Genomic DNA, 23,615 nt, shown 5'->3' on the forward strand with positions numbered 1-23,615 from the left:
TAATGCCTATGCTCCGCCATTTTACAGTTTTATGTAATCGAATAGTAAAAAAAAACATATTATTATCGAACTTACAAAATTTTACGTCAATCGGTTGATAAATGTGACCTTTAGAGGAGAACAGGCTGCACAGCCGAACATACAATAGCATTTTTGCCCAAGCTTATACTGACTCTTCGCGCTCGCTAGATCAAGGCCCAATTTTTAAATCTGGGTGGAAGGTCACAAAGAAAGCTATTGGGAAATAAATATGTCGAACCTTGATCAAATATTATATTGCGTGGAAATTCAAATCAACAAGTTTCTTAGCTTTAATTTCCCCGCAAAATAATTTTTGGTTTTTTCACCTTTGTGTTATGTAACTTTTTGATATTAATTACCTATCGAGTATCGATAGTTAAAGTTGAGTGGAGCATTTAAGACAATCAGGCCGCGTAGCCAACATGCCAATCGCTTACGCTCCGTAGCGATCGAAACGCAACTGTCACTGTCGATGTCGCACTAATACGGAAGAGTTATAGAAAGACACAAATCGTTTCGTTGTCACAGCGATAGCGATTGTCACCTTGGCTAGGCCGGCTTTACTCATATCTCATATCGTAATAGTAACGGCAGGTGTCAGTCGATTACAAGGTAACTTTTTGAACTCGTAGACTTTAAGTTTAAGTTAAGATTTCGTAGACCAACTTGCATACTTTTTCTAAGGACCTCCAAAATCAACTACCCATAATGAGTTAATTAATTAGTAATTACACTTTATAATGGATTTGACGTATTGCCAATTTGCCACGGACATAAGACAAAACAAAACAATAACACAAAAGACATCAACGAGCTTTTCACTAAAGTTCAAACGAAGGCCAATTATTATAGAAGACCTTTAGAAGATTTTTGGAATTTTTGAATTATACGCAGACGAAGTCGCAGGCGAAAGCTAGTACTGAATAACATTATTCAATATATTACATAACCACTTTATATCACAAATTTGAATAATCAAGGTCATCGAAAACCGGTGATGTTGTGTATACGGAATACGGATAGCATAATAATTAATAATTATGCTTACAAATGTAGTGCATAATTATTTTCCATCGTATTTTCACGGAAACTTACTCCGTCTATATCCCGGTCAATATAAGTCCAGTGAAACTAACCGTGAATCATTCAAAACTCCAAAGGTAAGAAAAAGCCCAATTTCGAATAGGTGATGTGAAAAACAATTATGCACTACATCTGTACGGGGAATTCATAACATTGTTGTGGTTATATAACGTGACCGCGTGTATCTATCTGTCACCGGTGTTACGTTTAGTGGACAGTGGACGCCGCGACAACTAAAGGACAACGACATTGATTTACGGTTGAGCATAGTGCTGCACTGGTCTACCTACGAATGTAGTTAGCACATACCTGTAGGTATACCCTGCTTAGCCTGAACAGATAAATGTACATTTTTAGCGCTCGCTTGTATAGGCTTGTTTTCTTTAAAGCATAAAATGATAAATACACATAGTTTAACTAAACATATCGAACCATAGAGACTCACTTAGAGATAAATTTAAGGAAATTGACATAATGACAGTGCACTGTCAATATATTTATGAGAATATTCTGTATGTACATAAAAACATTGCCAGTTTTAAAAAAAACTGTGACATACATAATATTAATACTAGAAATAAGCATAAGCTTGCAGTACCCTTCACTCGGCTCCATAAAATTAAAAAATCATTCATGGGTAACTGTGTAAGATTTTATAATAAACTTCCAAATATCATCACTGAATTATCTGTTAATAAATTTAAAAAATATGTAAAACGTAAACTTATCTCTAAAGCCTATTATAGCACACAAGACTACATGAATGATGAAATACCGTGGGATTGTGATTGAAAATAATTAATTATTTATTATTGTGTTAATAATGATGAAATTGATAATTCAATGAATACTTATGTTAGGTAATCAGTATTTTTTGACATTTAGATTTTTATTCTAGAAAGTTTCTAGACTAGTATTTTTTATACAATATTGGTGTTTGACGATCCTTTTGTGAATTCTTATTATTAAGTTTGACATATCTATAATAATTCAATGTTTTTAAGAATAATAATAACTGCACTGATTTAAACTTTCACGATTTCTCCGAGACCACGGGGACAACGCCGTCCTCGAAACGTCGGAGGTGGGTTTAATACTTATTTTACGCGATTAAGTCCCGTCGTTGTAAATAATAATGAATAATAACTGCATCAATAAATTGCTCTGATATTTAGATTAAGGTAATATTTAAAGCTTGACAATTTAAAAGGGCTTGTTGCTAGGCCTATTTGAATAAAGATTATATTGACTTTGACTCTGAGAAGTTGCATAGGCTAAATCATATTTATTAAAATATACAATTTTCAGTAAGATATATATGAAAAATCTTAGTACAGTCAGCTGCAGAGAAAAGGTACCCCACGTCCATACTAATTTACAGAACTTTGTATGCAGGGGGGGTGCCTTTTCTCTGCAGCTGACTGTACCATCAGAAAGGTGCACTATATGTGATATACCTATGATAAATTTTTTAAATATAATATAATTACAAACCCTGAAAAAAAACCTTCAAAATCACATACTAAAAATCATTAACTTCTGGATTTTTCCGACATTTCGTCTTAAAACGAATGCATTTTTTATAAATTAAAATACTTCGTACATTTAAGTAAAAAATCGGAAACGGATTAGTTTTACTATATTGAAATAATATATAGGAACAAATAGATTTTATCTAATTATGTATAAAATTAGATATTTTTGTTGTGTAGCCTGCATCCTACCCTTTGCATTTAAGGGTTAACACTTCCATAGCGGCACAGAATAAATAATATTACTAGGTACAGAACGTTCACTCTCTAACAAAACGCGTCTATTACGAGAGATATGAGCGCAAGCGCGAGCAGGCGCGGGCGTCCGTTCCATAATGGTGCGCGGCAAGTACTACTGCTAGACACCAAAATTGGTGTGGGCCGCATGTACATGTAGCCACGCGACGAATTCGCGAAGTGAGCCACGCCTGGTAGCGGCAACATACTTGCCAAGAATTAAGCCGGATTTCCATTACAAAATTAGTGTCATGCATGTTGAAATCAGTTTCACGAAAGTAGTTTCGATATATGCGAAAGTAATTTCGTGAAATAATTAGTGTCGTGAAATTCATATCGCATCGTATCGCAGTGACCACGGCCCCATCAGCATCGAAGCTACACGTCCGCACAGCGCAGGCACTTTCGCGACACTAGTTTTTCGACTACGAAATTAGTTGCATGACACTAATTTTACCAAAAAATCGTGCAGGGCACGAAATTGATTTACTTTCATGAAATTAATGCATGCATTATGAAAATATTTAATTACACGTGAAACTGTTGGTAAAACTACTGTCACGAAATCAATTTCACGCCACTAATTTTGTAATGTAAATCCCGCTTTAGGGTAGTATTTATTAATCTGTGCTTTAGGTACGGTTCCAAATCGAATGACTAGAAAGGAATGTCAAATGGTTAAACTATTACCCACTCCTTCCCCTTATTGTCATTTTTGTCATATTGTCAGTTATATCAATATTGTCATCCCTGTGTTTTAAATTTGAAAATGATTTAATTTTATTCGAAAAGTACACTGTCAATAGTAATGTAATTACAAAGATATTTTTATTGATAGTGACTGGTCCGCTTTAAGATAAAATATGCATTCGGTCAAATTAATCATAATATATGTATTATATATTTACGACGGTTACCTACATACGTATTAGAGACAATTTTTTATCATCCAAAAAAATATAGTTCGTTTTTTTAGCATTAGAAAGAACTTCGCAGAAGTAAGCTTGTGGTTCCAAATCGGTCACATTTTGCGGTGAAATTTTGAAGTACATAATTTTTTTTATATTTTTAAAACCAACTGTGTGACATTTTATTTCTAACAAACATAAAAATATAAAAACATAAATAATTAAATTAACTATTTACTTTATTTAAAAAACAATTAACAAAAACAAACATAATAAAACTTAATGGCCGTCAATGGGCAAGGTGCCCAGAAGGCTGGCCATATTTCCACGCTGTATAGCGATACTAACACGCTGTGCGAAATAGTGGCCAGCCCGCTGGTCGCCCGAGGCCTCTATTAGGCGCGTCGCCAAATCTTTATACAGCCGACGCGCACTTGGTCCCCATGGCCCCAAGGTTTCAACACCAAACGCCGCAAATATGTAGCTACTTCCTAGGACGGCATATTTGCGGCGCTTGAGGCTTTCGGCCGAGGATGCCGCAACGCCAGCGGTGGCGCTGGTGCTTAGAACATGGGACGGTGCCAGGGTATCAACGCAAGTAGCATCCCAAACTAGCGGCCGACCCATGCTCCAAGGCACCAGCGTCATTCCGTCAGGCCTCTTGCCGTCGTCACTGGCCAGCCCGCTGGGCTCGAGGACTGCCGGCACTTTCGCACTGACAAGGGCCCGACGGATGATCGTTAATACTGGCGTGGCGGGACATTCTACCAGCGCTCCGGACACATGAGAGGCCATGGTGGCCCAGTATGGCGCCGCATTGACAGCGATGTGGCTGATTTGTTGATGCCCCCAAACGTAAGCTAGCTCCTAGGCGGAAGGTGGTGTTATCTAAAAAAGTACCTATGTTTGGAGACGGAAGCGCCTGCAGCCACAGACCTGACTCCCACTCCGCAGTCGCAAGGAGACGAGCACGGTCTGCCGAACTAGTTGACGTATCTAAAAGGTTTTTCCGTACTAGTTGACAGAGCGGCTCGTCCCATTGCCTCTGCGAGCAGGGATTGGCAGGCGGGTCCGTGTCGGGACAGGTTATGGACCAAACGTTCATGGCCTCGGTGTGCAGCCTCCATAGATCCAATGGAAGTATCTAATATTTTCTCTATAAGGCTTTGAGCACCATGCACCGAGGACAAGAACGCAGGTAGAGCAACACAAGAAATTTTGCGGATACCTAGGCCGCCGAACCTAATGGGTAGGCTAGCCTGGGTCCAAGATCTATCGTCAAAAGGAATATTGAAGATGGATGTGATTGTTTCTACGACTAATGTATCTAATTTTGAAACCAAAGTGGGGTATTTCCAAAAATGGGTTCCGCGAAGTATATATGTAAATTTTGGGACGAAAAGGCAATGTTTAATGATTGACTAAAATAAAATTAACTAAAAATATCTACATATTTACTAGTAAAAAATGGGAGCTAGCTCGGCGCCGGATGGTAAGGTGCCCAGAAGGCTGGTAGCATTGCCGCGCTGAATTGCGATGCCAATTCTCTGAGCAAGGAAGTAACCAGCCCGCTGGTCATAATTATTAGTATTGATCATGCTACATTAGATAGTTCCATTATTAGGTAGGTATTAACAATTTTATTAACGAGCCTGATAAAAACTGCACGCTTACTTCTGTGGAGTTCTTTCTAATATAAAAACGAAGTATAATAATTGAACATTAAGTGGGCAAAATAAGTGCCACTCACAGTTAGTTATCTGACCTCGTAAGGCGGCCTTCGCCTTTGTCGCGACGCGACTAGCAATTATAAACGGAAACAACATGGTTGCTTGCTGGTAACGGCAAGAATACTAGATTTAATAAGGTTCTGCAATATCAATTTGTCTGTATTGTATTATATATCTGAATGTTGAATAATTATGAACACGTTAATCGCTAACATCTAAGAACGAACATTGCTACTTTCCTTACAATTTCGATATCCTTGGCTTAGTTTGACCCGTATTGGAACTTTTATGCTAGCACCACACTTCGCTGTATTTGGCAAATATTCGTGTTGCATCCCTTTTGTTTTGTATGTCAAAGGAAAGAGATGCAACACGAATATTAGCCAAATAAGGCGAAGTGTGGTGCCAGCATTACAGTTACACTATGTGTTAGCGTCTTCGCCGTCGCCGTGTGCACTAGAAACAATTTCATTATTTATAGTGCACACGGCGGCGTAATATTTATATTTTATTTAATATTAAACAATATTAGTTACCTACTTACAGCGGTGTGCAATATATTAGCAGTCAATAGGAAAATGAAAATTAGGGGAAAACTATAACTTTATATCAATTATATTGGATTCTTCTGAATTACTGGACATTGTTTCAAAATTAATTGTAACCTTTACTTAAATAATATTGGAAGTATAACCCTTGAACTGGCAGGAACCGCCTAGCGGGCAATTAACGTTATTTATAGTTGGAATTTGATTAATTAAAATAAAATCGAAATTCCTTCAACTCAAAAATGACGTATGCCACTCGAAAGGATAAAAAAATATCATGAAATCGGCTTTTTGTACTATAATTGTAGTTTAGTATCTTGCCTATTATTTCCAATCAAAGCTTTACATCTAAACCCATGTCGTCCAGAAAAAAAAAATCTACAAGACGATCTTTGTCTCAGATCTCAGAGTGTACTAGTAGTCCATCATTCGGCCTTTTGTTGATTTTTGACCGACTACTTGGTTTGTGATGGACGGCACTATCATTTAGAGTCTCAAGCAAACAAAGAAAACCAAGTATATATATGTGGTCAAAATCAACAAAAAAGTCTGAATGATGGACTACCTACTATAGTACACTGAGACGAAGATCGTCTTATAGAAGTTTATTTTTTTCTGGATGACATGGGTTTAGATGTAAAGCTTTGATTAGAAATTATATACCAGATATTAAATTACAATTTTAGTACACAATTGTATTTTTTCGTAGGTTGTTACGTTTTTATAAGAATTTCCGCGAGGTAGTAAAAAAGCGGCTTTTCATGATATTTTTTTAACACTTCCAATATTATTTAAGTAAAGGTTACACTTAATTTTGAAACAATATTAAGTAATGTAGAAGAATTATAAAAAAAGATCCAATATAATTGATCTAAAGTTATATTTTTCCCCTAATTTTCAATTTCCTATTGACTGCTATTATACGAGTATTGCACACAGCTGTATATCTTTACAAAAATATGTAGGAGGTAAAGCGATATTTTAAATTTTTGTTTTTTAACCCTTTATTAGGGTAAATCGTCTATTAAACAGTTGGTTTGGTAAAATTATACGTCTAATATAATATTTTAACGTTTATCTTTTTATTTTGTTTCAGAGACCATGTATATAGACACCTTACCTCTAGTGGTTTGGACGCTTTTAGCCACAACGACACATGTAAGTACTTCATATACCTACCCATCACATCACAACGGTGAATTGTAATATTTATAGAAGGCCAATATCTTCGGCCATGTTTTGATCGATCACGGAATAGATGAACTTTTAATAGGTAACCTTGCCTTAAATAAGTTAAACAGATAGGTATAGTCTGCATCTTCTTAAATGATTTGTACGTCTAAGACCCTAATCTGTTAAGCAAAAGCCATTATTAGGGTCTTAGACGTACAAATCATTTGAAAAGATTTATACTATACTTAACATTATAATTTGACCAGTGGCTGGCGTCATAAACATCCTTAGGACAGTTAGTTTGTCCAAACTGGAGCTAATTTGCTAAAACTCATACAATCGGGCCCGCGAAAGGTAACGGGGGGCCTGGCTGCAGCCCTGGGAGAAATAGTTTAAAGAGAGCTATTATGTACTTATTAAGTACCGGTCCATTGTAGTCTCAATCGGTCCAAAGTGTCTGGCATACAGTATTTGCAACAACACATGAGCAGCGTTTAAGGAACTTTAACGGTTACCCTATAAGGGAACCCGAAGTCTTTAAAAAAATATCACTCCTGTATCCGTCTATATTGTATTTTTTTGTACTAACTATTAGAAAATTATTTTGTGATTCTAAACAGGCGAGCGACGTGTGAAAATTATTCTCAATTGTTTTACAGGTAGCGACAGAAGGCCAATATGGAATAGGTTTAGGAATAAAACGAGAAGTATTTTTCTTAAATTTAGAAGACGGCTATTTTGGCTGTCAAGTAAACGAATCAACACAAATATTACAATTATATGAATTATCGAAATTATGCGACGGTGTGCCAGATTGCTATAAAGCTTCCGACGAACTTAGGTCGGAGCTGAAATGCACAGGTGAGTCAATTGCCATTATTGAGTTTCTAGTTGAAAAGCTATATTAAAAACAAGAAATTAAAATAACCTAATTACCTTTGAATATTTTCTATTGAAGAATCACGGGAACTAGTAAAAGTCGAAATGACTATTTATGGGACTTTTATTAATAAAATCCATTAGGTACTTATAGTAGTTACTTATAGTCTAAATTTCAATAATACTAAGAAACACTCATCAACAACATATAAATAAATAAAAGAACAGCATCGTGAACTCATGGCACAGGTCGAACTTGCGCTTTTACTTTAATATTATTAATTCTTATACACTACACTAAAATTGAATTATAATTACAATTACGTACTACAACGCTCCTATTTATGTAATATTTTAGACGATTGTACCAAAGAAGATGGCGCGCAGTGTATAAATGGAGCTTGCCTGAACGGTGTGTGCCATTGTAATGACGGTTTCGGAGGATGCAATTGCCAAGAAGCCGGTAAGTTTCCACATACCATCTTTTAACCTCTCTTAATAAAACAAGAAACAATAGAATTATGTATTATTAAAGCATGACAACAACTTAATTATCGTGCGTGTCGCTGTTTTAGATGTAAACGAATGCAAGGAACGGCCATGTGATGTTTTTGCTCACTGTACAAATACGGTGGGTAGTTTCCAATGTTCCTGTTTCCCAGGCTACGAAGGAGATGGTTTTACTTGCAGAGGTATGTACAAAGACTGCTGATACTTATAGTTATTATACTTGCGCTATTGTGTTCAGTAACTTTGAGATTGTATTTGTCGTTTTTGTAATCGCCAGATATAAACGAATGTGAAGACCCAGCAGTGGCATCACGATGTGTAGCAAACGCTGAGTGTTGCAATTTGCCTGCTCATTTCATCTGCAAATGCAATCGTGGATTCGAAGGAGATGGTGAGGAAGAGTGCCGAGGTAGGTTTCCTTTACGATATAAATATTATTTAGGCCAAGCAATAAGAAGGTATAGAGGGAAATGCTAGGAACACAATTTTTAACTTCGTAGCTTTGTTTGGACTAGTTAGGATATAAACATATCAAAAGTCCCCGGCCGTAACCCTGGTGCTGGGGGGGAGAGGGGGGTTTGAAGGTTCCATTTTTCGGTTTTTCGATTATATCTCGGAAACTATGCGTCTGAGCGACTTGGCCACTTATACAAAATGAAAAGAGATTTAATTTGTTGCAAGTTTTATTCCGTCATGTTTTTCGATATCTTGTATAGTTTTTGAGATATCCGCTCTTGAAGGTTTATTTAGGGCTCTCAATTTTATCTTGATTATCTACATCAAGTAAAGCTGCTAGGCCGGGTTTGGTAACGTTTTCGTATAAATTGGGGGTGCTAATTCATTTATGATATCAACATTGACCTTTCCAAAGTAAAAACATAAAAACTTAACAAATAACTTTTGTTTTAACTCCTCTTCACGCTTAAATCCATACTAATATTATACATGCGAAAGTGTGTCTCTGTCTGTCTGTTACCTCTTCACGCTTAAAGCGCTGAACCGATTTAGTTGAAATTTGGTAAATAGGTGTTTTAAGTCCCGAGACAGGATATAATATAGTTTTTATCTCAAAAATCATACTTTGAAGGTGTGAAATTTGGTGTGAGGGGAATTCAGCTTCTTCGCCGAAGTTGAATTCCTGAGGTTAATACTGTTTAAATTTAGGTTTGAAGTCATGTTTGGTATCAATATCAACTAAATCAAACATGTAGACCATCCCAAATATTATTTAAATAAATTCAGCGGTTATTGATTCCCCATACAAATTTCCATCCCACTTTTCACACCCTTAAAAGATGATTTTGGTTATAAAAACTATCCTATGTACTGTCCCGGGACTCAAACCATCTCTATACCAAATTTCAACGAAATCGGTTTGGCGGATTAAGCGTAAAGAGGAGTTTTATAAAAAAACAATTTTTAAAAATTTGTTTTTACTTAGGAATGGTGTCAATGTTGATACCATCAATGAATTCAGCACCCCCGATTTATACGAAAACGATCCCAAACCCGGCCTAGCAGCTTCACTGATATAGATAATCAAGATAAAAATGAGAGCCCTAAATAAGCCTTGAAGAGCAGATATCTCAAAAACTATACAAGATATCGAAAAACTTGACTGAATAAAACTTGTAACAAATTAAATCTCTTTTCATTTTGTATAAGTGGCCAAGTCGCTCAGACGCATAGTTTCCGAGATATAATCGAAAAACCGAAAAATGGAACCTTCAAATCCCCCTCTCCCCCCCAGCACCAGGGTTATGGCCGGGGACTTTTGATATGTTCACCTCCTAACTAGTCCAAACAAAGCTACGAAGTCAAAAATTGTGTTCCAAGCATTTCCCTCTATACCTTTTTTTGAGCATTATTTCCTGGCCTAATTAGCAACATTGGTTCGTATCGAATCCGTAAAATTCTATTAACATATTTACATTAAAACCCGTTGTTGAATTTTTCAATCAGATAACTCCTTCATCATTATAAATTTTAGATATCGACGAATGTCGACGACCTGGCGCTTGTGGAATCAACGCTATCTGTCAAAATTATCCGGGCAATTACACGTGCGCCTGTCTAGCTGGTTACACTGGAAGTCCATTCGATGGTGTAAGTTATTTTTGCACTGAATTTAAAAAATATTTCATATGAAGCTAAAACGACGTCAGAGGATCCTAATGCAGTGTACTACGTAGGCAAACAACACGCGAACGCGAAGCGAAGCGATGCGGCGCGGGGTGAATTAATCCTTTGATACCTATAGAAGTGTTCTACGCTGGAGATCTCGTTGCGAACGCCAACGCCGTGGGCTGCACCGCTTCGCATCGCGTTCGCTAGTTGTTCGCTTGCGTAAGACGCTGCGTAATTGTCAAAGTATGGATGAATCACAATCTGGATCTCGTTTTAAAATACATCAAAAAGAGAGAGAGAGAGAGAGAGAGAGAAAGAGAAAGAGAATTTGCTTCACTTCTGTTGTGTAGAGAAGGGTGCCTTGACACAAATTTTGGAAAATGTAATTTACTGTAATAGTTATTGAACTATTATTACAGTTAGTTACATTTTCCAAAATTTGTGTTAAGGCACCCTTGACCCTTCTCAATACAACAGAAGTGAAGCAAATTCTCTCTCTGTCTCTCTCACTTTCTTTTTTTGATGTATTATAAAACAAAATCCAGATTGTTAATATCCATCCACACTTTTGACAATTAAATAGGATCCTCTGACGTCACCGAGATCGTGACTTTTTTACGATGAACCATGCAAATTAAAAAAGTCATAGGTAATAGTCGTTGACACTAGTCAGGGAAAGTGTCACTTTATTAGGTAGTTTTACTTAAAATTTCATCAACAATTGCCAAAACTCATATCGACATTTGGTAAAGCCTGACCAGGAATATATGATCATCACCATGTTGCGGAATTTCTCTGGAACTAATTTTTTCATACTATATGAACAACTGTCACCCTATACATGAGAATGAACAGCGCCCCCTTGACAATGATCATATATTACCGGTCAGGCTTTACTTATAAGTTATATTATTAACAATAGAAAAAAATATCGTGAAAAAAGAATACTGATATTTAGATTAGAAAATTCCATATAATTGTTGTATTTACGTGATGGTGACTGGTGACCCTTCGTTTGGCTCACGGAAGTAACTTCATGGACAGAATATTTGTGCCTAATAAGATATCGATTATTCTGTATAATATATCTGTGATTAGTATCTATGTGCTTACTTTTTAGTAGTTAGGTAGTTACCTCATTATAGAAACAGCCTAGCTATAGCGTACGTACTTATACATAATTAATTATAACATGCGTGTCATTGAGTCCTCTTTGATCGGGCTAGTGTGTGGACGTGGATGAGTGCGCAAGCGGGTCGGCATGCGGCGCAGGTGCGACGTGCAGAAACGTGGAAGGCGGGTTCGAGTGCAGTTGTCCCCCCGGCAGCGAGGGTGACCCGCGCGTCGCCTGCCAGGAGCTGGACGCGTGCGCGCGCGCCCAGTGCGGTCGCGGAGCTCTCTGCCAAAATCTACCCGGCGCTTACCGCTGCGTCTGCCCGCCTGGTTTCCAAGGCAACCCAGACGTAGGATGTACTGGTGAGCAACCAAAATGTGTCAAGTGAACCGCTAACCTACTCTACTACTGTGTGGCCTAACGCTTTGTGGTATTGTAACTCGGTCGCGTGTAACGAATCGCGCTGAACACTACCGCATCCGGACGCGCGGTAGCTTCACGCTTTTACTAATTATCACTTCATTCGAAACATTTATCGACAAATGTAACGAACCAATTTTCAGCTAGTTGGTGCATTCCCATCGGCGATCGAAAGACAACCGCCCGAAGATTTTTGTAGCTACTTAATAAGTTTTATGTTGGCGACAAGAGGCATTGACGGATCCTTGTTCGTGAAATATTTTGTTTTTATTAGATAAAACTTCTTCCTTCCAGTTTCTACTTCACAACTTTCGTCGATTTCTCTAACACTGTTTTATGCTCAGTCGTCTGTTCTCCTGTTTCTTGCTCTTCGTAGACTTCGTAGTGGCCGTTGGCGTTCCTATTGCGTGCGGTATGTCTTTATATGAGGTGCGCCGGCGGTAGATGTAATTTAGACGTGAGTTGTTTTTTACACCAGACGTGGATGAATGTAAGAGTAGCAAGAAGGTGTGCGGCGACCACGCCGTGTGTACCAACACGGTGGGCAGTTACGTATGCGCGTGCGAACCGGAGTACACAGGCGATGCGCGCGCGCCACACGGCTGCCGCGACGTCGACGAATGCGAAGGGCTGGAACGCCCCTGTGGCACGCACGCCGTCTGCGAAAATGCTGCGCCCGGATACAACTGCATCTGTCCTCAAGGATACAGAGCCAAACCTGACCCACAAGTCGCCTGTGAACAGGTAAATAAATGACAATTGTTATACTATGTTTGCACAGTTAGCTCGAAGATCAGACCTTCATAACGTTATTGCATAGAGTCGAGATTGGTAGAGGTATTGTTGGCTAAGGTACCAATTACTAATTTCCTTGAAATGGAGTTACGAGGTTTGTGACTTTAGCCGACGATAGGTATTATTTACATTAATTGAAATGCTTTCAGATTGACGTCAATACTCTGTGTAAATCTAATTTTGACTGTACAAATAACGCTGAATGTATAGAAGATCAGTGTTTCTGTAAAGAGGGATTCGATGCAAAAGGATCTGTTTGTGCTGATATTGATGAATGTGCTACAAAAACATCGACTTGTGGAGAAAATGCTATGTGTATTAATACGCTGGGGTCTTATGAATGTGAGTGCGCTACAGGATTCGTAGGGTCACCTCCGACAGTAAAATGTCGCGCTCCCTGCGATGATGTAAAATGCGGAGATCATGCCTACTGCAAACCAGATGGCGCTGAAGCTTTCTGTGTATGTGACGATGGTTGGACTTTCGACCCTACAGACATAGCAGCCGGTTGTATCGATATTAATGAATGTGACACCTCTGTTGGACCAGTCGGCCGCTGTGGTATAAATGCGAGATGCTCAAACACATTGGGTAGCTTCATGTGCCAGTGTCCAGAAGGTTATACGGGAAATGCATATAAACAGTGCATAGATATCGATGAATGCCAAACTGACGGAGCATGCGGTGTTGGCGCAGAATGTATTAACCGAGATGGTTCATACAGCTGTGAATGTGCTGAAGGCACAGTGCCCGATCCGGATCCACGAGTACGATGTGCTGAAATCCTTTTATGTAAAAATAATGATGAATGCCCCGGTAATGCTATATGCGATCAAAACTCAAGATGTTTGTGTCCAGATCCCAATGTTGGCAATGAATGCAGGCGTAAGTATATAAGAATATCATCCTATAAGTAAATAAATACGTACAGTACAACACAAATACAACTTAGTAACAAAACCATTTGACTTAACGTATTATTTTTGTTTCTGACTGTAAACCATAAATACATAATTATAATAAACACAGCATTTGAATCATAATTTACTATTTATTCGTCTGTTGTAGATCCTTGCGAAACTTTACAATGCGGTAGCAACTCCGAATGCCTATTGACAGACCAAACGGCTCAGTGCACGTGCCGAAGTGGTTTCACTGGAAATCCGTCATCTCTCGGAGGTTGTCAAGATATAAATGAATGTCCTTCTAATCCATGTGGCACTGGAGCTGTGTGTAAAAATTTTCCTGGAAACTTCCAATGCGAATGTCCTGGCAGTTTCCACGGGGACCCTTATATTGATGGATGCGTGCCAGGCAAAGTGCCAAGTGAATGCAGTGACACTAATCCTTGTCCTCTCGGCGAACAATGTATATCACACGACGCAGAAAATGTCTGCATTTGCTCTCAAGGGTACATTCGTAGCAAAGAAACGGGTTTGTGTGAAGACATCAACGAATGCACTCAACATGGACACTCCCCGTGTGGTCTAAATGCAATCTGTAAAAACCTACCGGGAAGTTACGAGTGCAAATGCCCCTCGGAATATAGTGGCAACCCTTATAACCTATGTGAAATGTGCAATGATATTAACTGCCAATGCCAGCCACCATACAAAGTTGTAAATGGCCATTGCGTTCTATCAGGGTGCTCAAAAGATAAAAAATGCGGGAAGGGTGCTGAGTGCATAGTTATTTTAGACGGAGTAAGTTACTGTGCTTGCCCTGCCGGACTTTCTCAAACTCTCGATGGTTCATGCGAAGATATAAACGAATGCACTGCTGGTCAGCCTGTGTGCGGAATCGGCGCGGAATGTATGAATACAGTGGGTTCTTTTATTTGTAAATGTCCTCCAGGTTATGGTCAAGACATCACTACTGGGCATTGTAGCATAAATCAAAAACGTTGTATTAGCGATTCTGATTGCTTTTCTAATGAAAAATGTATTGAACCTGGGAAATGTGTTTGCCCACCGCCATTTTATCTAGACGTAACTGACGGTCAAAAGTGCAAAAGTCCATGCGAGAGGTTTACTTGTGGAATTAATGCAAAGTGTACGCCCAGTGACCCACCTAGGTGTATGTGTATGGCGGGATTCGAGGGAGATCCATATACAGGTTGCACTAACAGAAATGAATGTCATAGCGCTCCCTGTGCCTATGGTGCGATATGTCACGACAAAAAGGGTGGTTTTCAATGCGAATGCCCTCAAAATATGATTGGAGATCCTTATAAAACTGGATGTGAGTATTTATACCTGATGTAATGATTTATCATTACATATAGTAATATTGGTCAAATAATTATTGTATTGGTAATCGTTTTCTGACAATAATTAATTTTTTAATTAGTCTTTCAATTTGGTTGTAGGTAGCGTCGAGGAAGAGCCGACACAAAAACAACTTTGTAGCTCAGACAATGAATGTTCGAACACGCTATCATGCTTGAACCGCACTTGCCTATCACCTTGCGGCAGCGTTTCTTGTGGGCATAATGCGTTTTGTGAAGTCGATAATCACGCAGCATGGTGTCGCTGCAATCCCGGATACACTAAACCAGAAGGTGGAAAGTGCATATCCGGTGAATATTAACTTTAATAATAACATAGAAAATAATCAACCTATCCATAAATTAACATGTCAATAATAATAAAAATCAATTTCCAGGTTGCGATTCGTTCTTATGCGCTTCTCGTGCACAATGTATTATATCAAAGTCAGGGCCAACATGTGTGTGCCCTGAGGGCATGGTAGGAAATCCATTCCCGGGGGGCTCTTGCAGAAGAGACGTGTGCGGGCCGGGCGCGCCGTGTGAGGAGCCCATGTCTTGCGTGGCGGGGCGTTGTCGCCAGCGATGTGAAGGCGTAGTATGTGGAGTAGGCGCCTCGTGCAATGAACATAGTGGAAAATGCGTTTGTAATGATTTCTTTGTCGGAAACCCTGATTTGCTATGCATGCCACGTAAGTATACTTACTCTTAAATTCAACGTAAATAATATTTTCGTATCCATTTCACCTTCATAAATAATATTTTATATTTTAGCTATTTCACCACCAACGTGCGAACCAGGATGTGGGGATAATGCACATTGCGTTTACGGACTTTCAAACGCTTGTAAGTGTAACAAAGATTATACTGGAAATCCGTATTTCAAATGCCTTCCTCGGAGACATATAACTTGTGCTAAAGCATCTTGTGGTCGGAACGCTGTTTGTCAACAAACACGATCACATGTCGAGTGCCTCTGTCCACCAGGTTATATTGGAAATCCAAATCTACAATGCATTGATATAGATGAATGTAGCTCTAAACCATGTGCTGAGAATGCAATTTGCATCAATACTCCAGGAAGTTTCAGTTGTATTTGCAAAAGCCACTATGTGGGTAATCCGTACGAACTTTGTTCGCATGTATCCATTTCTAAGTGTACCGAAGGCAACAGTTGCACTTGTACTCATAATGCTACATGCCCAGATGGATACATATGTGAAAGATCCAGATGTGTCGATGCTTGTCGCAAAATGTCTTGTGGTCCGAAATCAATATGTGAAGAAGGCATTTGCCATTGTCTACCCGGATATACAGGAAATCCCAACAACTTGCAACATGGGTGTGTTCCCGATAATAAGTGCATGACAGATGGTGATTGCAAAGACACTGAAATATGCTTTCAGGTAGCAAAAAATGTAAGAAAATGCGTGGATTCTTGCAGTAAGTTGCAATGTGGACCTAATTCATTGTGTGTTAGCTCCAATCATCAAGCTCATTGTTTATGTGCTGAAGGGTACGTGGGCAAAGCAAATGACGTTCAATCTGGTTGCTATTTAGAGCATGGCGAACCAAATGTAATTGAATGCAATGGACACAGCGACTGCACAGAGCCGCAACTTTGCATGGCAGTGGATGGGTCTACGAATAGGTGTATAGATTTATGTTCAACTATAGCTTGCAGCGCTAACGAAGTGTGTAGAGTGATAGACAATAGTGCACGCTGTGATTGCAAAGATAATTTCCGTTGGAATCCTGTAACTTCTATTTGTGAGCAACCATCCACTCCAAGCTGTGAAAAAGATGATGACTGCGACAATACCAAGTCATGCCAAAAAGATGTACTCGGTGTAAGGAAATGTTTTGACAACTGTTTGTCATTTAGTTGTCCTCAGAATTCAAAATGTATAACTAGACGCCATAAAAGTCAATGCGAGTGTTTAACGGGTTTTAAAGGAAATCCCAATGACCGTGATGGATGTTTACCTATCAATAAAAACCAATGCGTCGATGATGCACAATGTCGAGAAAATGAGATTTGTAAATATGTTGGTTCTATTAAAAAATGTACATCAGCTTGTCAACAAAAAATTTGCGGTCCGAATGCTATCTGCGTTACCAATAACCATGTTGCAAAATGTCAGTGTCCATCTGGGCCCTTTACCGGCAATCCCGATGATCTAGAAAAAGGATGTCAATCAGTCCCATGCATATATAACACGGATTGCTTAACCCACGAATTGTGTAACCGTATGACACATACTTGTAATAATGCATGTGCCGAGGATTCTTGTGGTGTTAATGCTGTATGTATAGCAGAAAATCATAAAATAAATTGTCAATGCCCAAGCGGTTATATAGCGGATCCACTACCAGAGGTTAATTGTAGAAAGATAGAGGTCTGCAATCCAAACCCTTGTCATCCAACTGCCATCTGCGAGCCACATCTTACATCGTACACATGTAAATGTCCTGCTGGATTGACAACTGATAAAACAGGAGTATGTAGAGTTCAGGACGATTGTCCTAATGGTAATGATGACTGTCCGTTGGAAGCAACCTGCGTCGCAGGACGATGTGTAAATCCATGTGACGGAGCATGTGGTATAAACTCTCTGTGTAAATTTGTAGATAGAAAAGCAATCTGTTTATGTCCCGAAGGTTATGAAAGCATTCAAGGCGGTAATGCTTGCAAGAAAAAGTTGCTAACCTGTGATAATGATGCTCATTGCGACGGGGATGTGTGTTATAATGGACAGTGCTTAACTGCTTGTAAAAACTCCAGCCAATGCGATAAAGGAGATATATGCCTAAAGAATTTTTGCATGACACAATGCGCAAAGCATTCTCAATGTGGCATTGGACAAGCATGCGTAGGCGGACAATGTTTAGTTGGCTGCAGAGTTAATGACGATTGTGCCAGCGAAGAATCTTGCATAAACAACAAATGTGTTAATCCATGTCTGGCAACACGAGTGTGTGGTCCGAATGCTATTTGTTCAAGAATTAATCACAGTACAAGATGTGAATGTCCACTCGGATTTGAAGGAACGCCTTCTCCTCAACAAGGTTGTGTACGGATACCAAGTGCGTGCAGTAGAACATCCGAATGTCCTCCAGATCATATGTGTATTGGATTTTTATGCCAAGTGCCTTGTCAAGATAACACTGGGTGCGCGATTGGTGAGAAATGCAGCGATAATAAATGCCATAAAATCTGCCACTCCAGTGGCAACTGCTTGCACGGAGAACATTGCAGTTCTGGATTATGTATACCTGGCTGCAAATCAGATGCAGATTGCCTTAGTAACCAACGTTGTAAATCAACAACATGCCAATGCTTACCTGGTTTTAAAGTAAATATTGACGAATGTGTTAATATTAATGAATGTTTAGACAATCCATGCCATCCATCAGCTCAGTGTGAAGACACAATAGGGTCTTTCAAATGTATTTGCGCAACTGGAGCAATCGGTGATCCTTATAAAACTGGATGTATACTACCAAACCAGTGTAGACGAGATGAACAATGTGACAGCTCACTTGCTTGTATACGAGGAAAATGCCAGAATCCTTGTCAGACTAAAGCATGCGGGTTGAATGCAATGTGTTCAGTTTTAAACCATAGAGTTGCATGCTCTTGCAAAAAAGGATATCTCGGCAATCCACTAGACAAAAATATTGGATGTTTCAAAGTGGAATGTGTCGATAGCTCAGATTGTTCCAGTGATAAATATTGCAATAGTAGAAGTAACAAATGTTCCGGTAAGTTTTTATTATTATCTCCATAGTTAATGATTATTTCAAAATTATTTTATAATTAATTTTATAATTTGTAATTTTTTTTTTCAGATAAATGCGATGATTCTGCATGTCAAGGGGGTATGTGTAAAATTATAAATCATAAATCAACGTGCACTTGCCCAATAGGCTATAATTTGAATAATATTGCCTGTGAGGATATTAACGAATGCCTGACCGATCCTTGTCCCGTAAATTCAGATTGCGAAAATTCACATGGATCCTATGCATGCAAATGCATTAATGGAACAGTATTAGACACAAGTAAAGGCATTTGCAAACTACCCGGCGATTGTTTTTCAAATAATGACTGCTCGGAAAAAACTACGTGTATTAACAATCAATGCATCAACCCCTGCCAAAAATCGTCGCTATGCGGTGAAAATGCGCAGTGCATAGTAGAATCACATAATGCTATTTGTGAGTGCCTGCCAAATAGCCAAGGGGATCCTTACAAAAAATGCACTAAATTCGAATGTACAAAAGATACCGATTGTTCGTCAGAAGAAGCATGCGTCAATTACAAATGTGTAAACTCTTGTAGTATTCCACGAGCTTGCGGCAGAAATGCCGATTGTCTTTCCAGGAGCCATATCGGACATTGTTCGTGTTCACCTGGCTATACTGGGGACCCAGTGCTTGGGTGCGTCCCAATACAGTACTGCACTGATGACAGCAGATGTTCTTCTGGCACTAAATGTGTCGATAATTTGTGTGTCGGTACGTAAACTGCGGGACTAAAACATTTTTGTTTGTTTTACTCGACGTATCCTATTTGCTTATCCGTTTTATTTGTTGTAGGTTTATGTAAAAGCTCAAGGGAATGTTTAAGTGATCAAGTTTGTATTCAAGGAACATGTCGATTAACCTGCAACTCTAATAATACCTGCCCAGATTTTCAATTTTGCTTAAATAGAGTGTGCACTAAGGAAGTTCAGTGCATGGCCGACGATGATTGTGCTGAAGATGAAAAATGTTTTGTAAGCAGAAATGGAATTCCGCAATGTGTCAAAGTATGTGACGGACATCCATGTGGACGGCAGGCTAACTGTTTAGGTCAAGTTCATAAGCCCGTTTGCTCATGCAAAGCTGGGTTTTATGGAGATCCACGACAAAGTTGTAAAAGAAAACAATGTGATGTTGATAATGACTGTACGGATGACCAAATGTGTGATAAAAATATGTGTAAAATAGCATGTCTGATGAGAAACGACTGCGGAGACAATTCAGTTTGTTCATCTGAAAATCATAAAGGTGTATGTTATTGCCAACCCGGGTATACTGGCGATCCTTACAGAGGTTGCGTGGAAATTAATTGGTGCGAATCTAATACTTGTGGGAGTGGGGCTGAATGTAAGAACACACGAAACAGCGCGCTATGCACATGTCCTACCGGAACAGTAGGCAATGCTTACGAGGAAGGATGTCGTAAAGCACAAGAATGCCGATATAATAGAGACTGCCCGGCAGCCGCTCGCTGTACTGTTACTGGTGCTATAAGCAAATGTACAGGTAAGTGTCAGGTACATGCTCGAATGAACAAACGTAAATTTTAATTTCCAGACTTAAAAAAAGATGCGTACTTATGACGTTCATGTATTTTCTTTTAGATGCATGTGAAAACATAAAATGCGGTAAAAATGCAGAATGTATTGCCGTTCGACATGTGGGACAATGTAAATGTAAAACAGGGTATGTAGGAAATCCTAATTCTCCAAATGGATGTAGCCCTCGTGAAATTATATGCACTGGGAAAACAGACTGTCCTAATGACAAATACTGCCATAAAGGAATTTGTAAAGGTAAACACAATTTTGAGTCATATATACATATATCATCTTATTCTAAAATATATATAAATCTAACTAAAGTACAATACATCTACAATATACAAATATTATAATACGCTCATCTGAAATATTTGTTTTCTCAAAAATGGACGGCAAAGTCGACGTTGCCGGTTAAAAATTAAGTCGCGAAGTGCGTAGTTTATGGTCAGTCAAAAAATTTAAAAGTTAAAAACATTGCAGTCTCGATTTCGGGACTGCAATGCAATGTTGCATACAAATTCCATTATTTGTCGAGTTCCAAACTTTTTAAAAGTTGAAGTGGCCATATCAAATGAAGGCATAGGTCCATTAAACAGCCAAACAGATGATCAGTACTTATTATTATAATGTTGGTACTGCGACTATTTAGCTGTCTCAAATAGGTTGGCGTATTTTCGGCAAAAAAATACACTTCGTTTTTCAATTAAAAAAAATAAAAAGGCGGCAAAGCAAATCTTATCAATTGTTTTTACTTTTTTCTGTGAAAATATATACGTAAGAACGTTGCTTCTGTAAAATATTTCTATTATATTTGTATTTATTGCGCCATTTTTGAGAAAAGCACTATACCTAGGTATATGACTCGGCAAGAAGGCTACTTGCTGGCTTCGGATTCAATTAAACGGACTCCCAAGGTCGTCCGTTTAAAACGAATCCTCAGCCAGCAAGTAGCTACTTCCGAGCCTCGACAATAATGTTCTATTGCAGCTCTCTGTCTTTTGGATGAAGAATGTGGTTCATCAGAGAAATGCATTACTGGTCAATGTTTGGATCCATGTCAGGTGGAAAAAAGCTGCGGTTTGAATGCTATCTGTCGCTCTGAAAATCACGTGGTGCAATGTAGCTGTCCACATGCATTTACCGGAAATCAAGATATAGAATGTGTTCGAAGTGAGTTCTATATTTAAAAAACCGGCCAAGTGCGAGTCGGACTCGCGTTCCAAGGGTTCCGTACATTACACAATTTAAACAATGTATTTTTTATGTGAAATGTATTTAAAAACGGTCGGAACAAAAACTAAGTAATTAAGTCCAACTCACGCTTGACTGCACATTTCTAATAGGTTTTCCTGTGATCTATAGGTAAAGATCTATTTTGTGTATTTTTTTTTCAAAATTTTTGACCCAGTAGTTTCGGAGATAAGGGGGGATGGTCATTTTTTGCCTATTTTCTTGAATAACTACTAAACTATTTATCTTAAAATTATAAAAAAAATATATTTGACATTCTCACAATGAGCTCTTTCATTTGATATGTAACACGATATAGTTTGACAAACTTTATTTTTAAATTTTCTCATTAACCCCCTAAAGTGGCCCCCGTGTTTAAAATTAATTTGTTTACGTTACATGTCCATCTTTGGGTCACAAACTTACATATGTTTCGGAGAAAATAGGCTGTGACAGACGAACAGACAGACGCACGAGTGATCCTATAAGGGTTCCGTTTTTTCCTTTTGAGGTACGGAACCCTAAAAACCAGCAAAGAACATTTCGGACCATGTTCAGACTAGGGTATTTGTCTCTCTGTCATATATTGGGGCTTTTTTAAAACATAACATATACCATGTAGAGTGAGCAAAATTATTAGCTTAGTACCCTGCATACACATTTGTATGCAATACAGAGACGGCAGAGGTGAGGTTGTATTAGTGTACCTACGAGTATGTAAATAAATACAAATAATTGCACCTGAAACTCTCATCTAACTTTAGACGCGGCCAGCTTAAATAATAAACCGTGTAAGGTGCAGGGGGGCCATTTCGACTGCGGGGTAATTTTCACTAATCGAAATATCTTCCATGTTTTACATTGTTAACTAGAGTGCCATATGTGTCCATATAGCGAAAAATATGTGTTGTGTGTGGCTAGTTAATAATGTAAAATATGGAAGATATTTCGATTAGTTGTAATTATACCGCAGTCAAAATTGACCCCCCGCAGCTTATGGTGTATTTTCAAATTACTGTACCGTCTGTACCTACCTACCATGTTTTTTTGTTAGGAATAAAGTAAAAATCTTAATCAGAAATACATAATTGTTAAATTGGAAGATTAGAAACTATGAAACATATTATTTCAGTTCCCCGTTTATGTGGTGGCGCTGGAGAATGTGAAAATGGCCATATGTGTCATGATTCAATGTGCGTTCCTCCATGTAAAGTGGATGAAGAATGTGCACTTAATGAACGGTGTTCTAAAGGATCTTGTCTATGTAAGTGCTTACATTTGTATTTTTTTATTGCATTGAAATTGACATTATATAGGTATCGATATTTTTGACATAAACTTACAATCGTTTTAAGCATGTATATTATTATTGTATATTTAATTTTATAAATTTTGGTAAAATAAAATCAGTTATTGACTTCAGAAATAACTATACATATATTATATAATACAACTATGAAATTATTAAAAGTTAAATAAGACACTGTCAAATATATTGTACATATATAAATTAATCTTTAGATTTAAGATAATTGCCTTGCCCTACCAGGGCCCATGTGAAACTATTATATATGTAACACCTGTGTACCATGGATGCAATAAATAAATATGAATATGAATATGTAGGCACCTCTAGGACCCATTTATAAATAATAAAATAATTAAATAAATATTATGGGGACGTTCTTACA

At 38.3% G+C, this 23,615-nt stretch overlaps 1 protein-coding gene across 1 annotated transcript in view; it reads left to right on the top strand.

Moving 5' to 3' along the window:
* The window catches only part of LOC134742125 (uncharacterized), a 161,954-nt gene that overhangs the window by 29,837 nt on the left and 108,502 nt on the right, over nucleotides 1-23,615 (top strand). The window contains exons 2-19 of the mRNA XM_063675087.1: nucleotides 7,156-7,217; nucleotides 7,892-8,093; nucleotides 8,470-8,574; nucleotides 8,687-8,803; nucleotides 8,899-9,030; nucleotides 10,612-10,727; nucleotides 11,975-12,224; nucleotides 12,761-13,026; nucleotides 13,227-13,962; nucleotides 14,146-15,318; nucleotides 15,446-15,655; nucleotides 15,742-16,035; nucleotides 16,118-19,108; nucleotides 19,196-19,864; nucleotides 19,946-20,656; nucleotides 20,755-20,946; nucleotides 21,682-21,864; nucleotides 23,057-23,188. Of these exons, the coding sequence (XP_063531157.1) occupies nucleotides 7,161-7,217; nucleotides 7,892-8,093; nucleotides 8,470-8,574; nucleotides 8,687-8,803; nucleotides 8,899-9,030; nucleotides 10,612-10,727; nucleotides 11,975-12,224; nucleotides 12,761-13,026; nucleotides 13,227-13,962; nucleotides 14,146-15,318; nucleotides 15,446-15,655; nucleotides 15,742-16,035; nucleotides 16,118-19,108; nucleotides 19,196-19,864; nucleotides 19,946-20,656; nucleotides 20,755-20,946; nucleotides 21,682-21,864; nucleotides 23,057-23,188 (8,536 nt within the window). The 5' untranslated portion in view covers nucleotides 7,156-7,160. The remainder of the gene's footprint in view (nucleotides 1-7,155; nucleotides 7,218-7,891; nucleotides 8,094-8,469; nucleotides 8,575-8,686; nucleotides 8,804-8,898; nucleotides 9,031-10,611; nucleotides 10,728-11,974; nucleotides 12,225-12,760; nucleotides 13,027-13,226; nucleotides 13,963-14,145; nucleotides 15,319-15,445; nucleotides 15,656-15,741; nucleotides 16,036-16,117; nucleotides 19,109-19,195; nucleotides 19,865-19,945; nucleotides 20,657-20,754; nucleotides 20,947-21,681; nucleotides 21,865-23,056; nucleotides 23,189-23,615) is intronic.

Source organism: Cydia strobilella, chromosome 6 (assembly GCF_947568885.1).
Source record: "Cydia strobilella chromosome 6, ilCydStro3.1, whole genome shotgun sequence".
In the NCBI taxonomy this organism is placed as follows: Eukaryota; Metazoa; Arthropoda; class Insecta; order Lepidoptera; family Tortricidae; genus Cydia; species Cydia strobilella.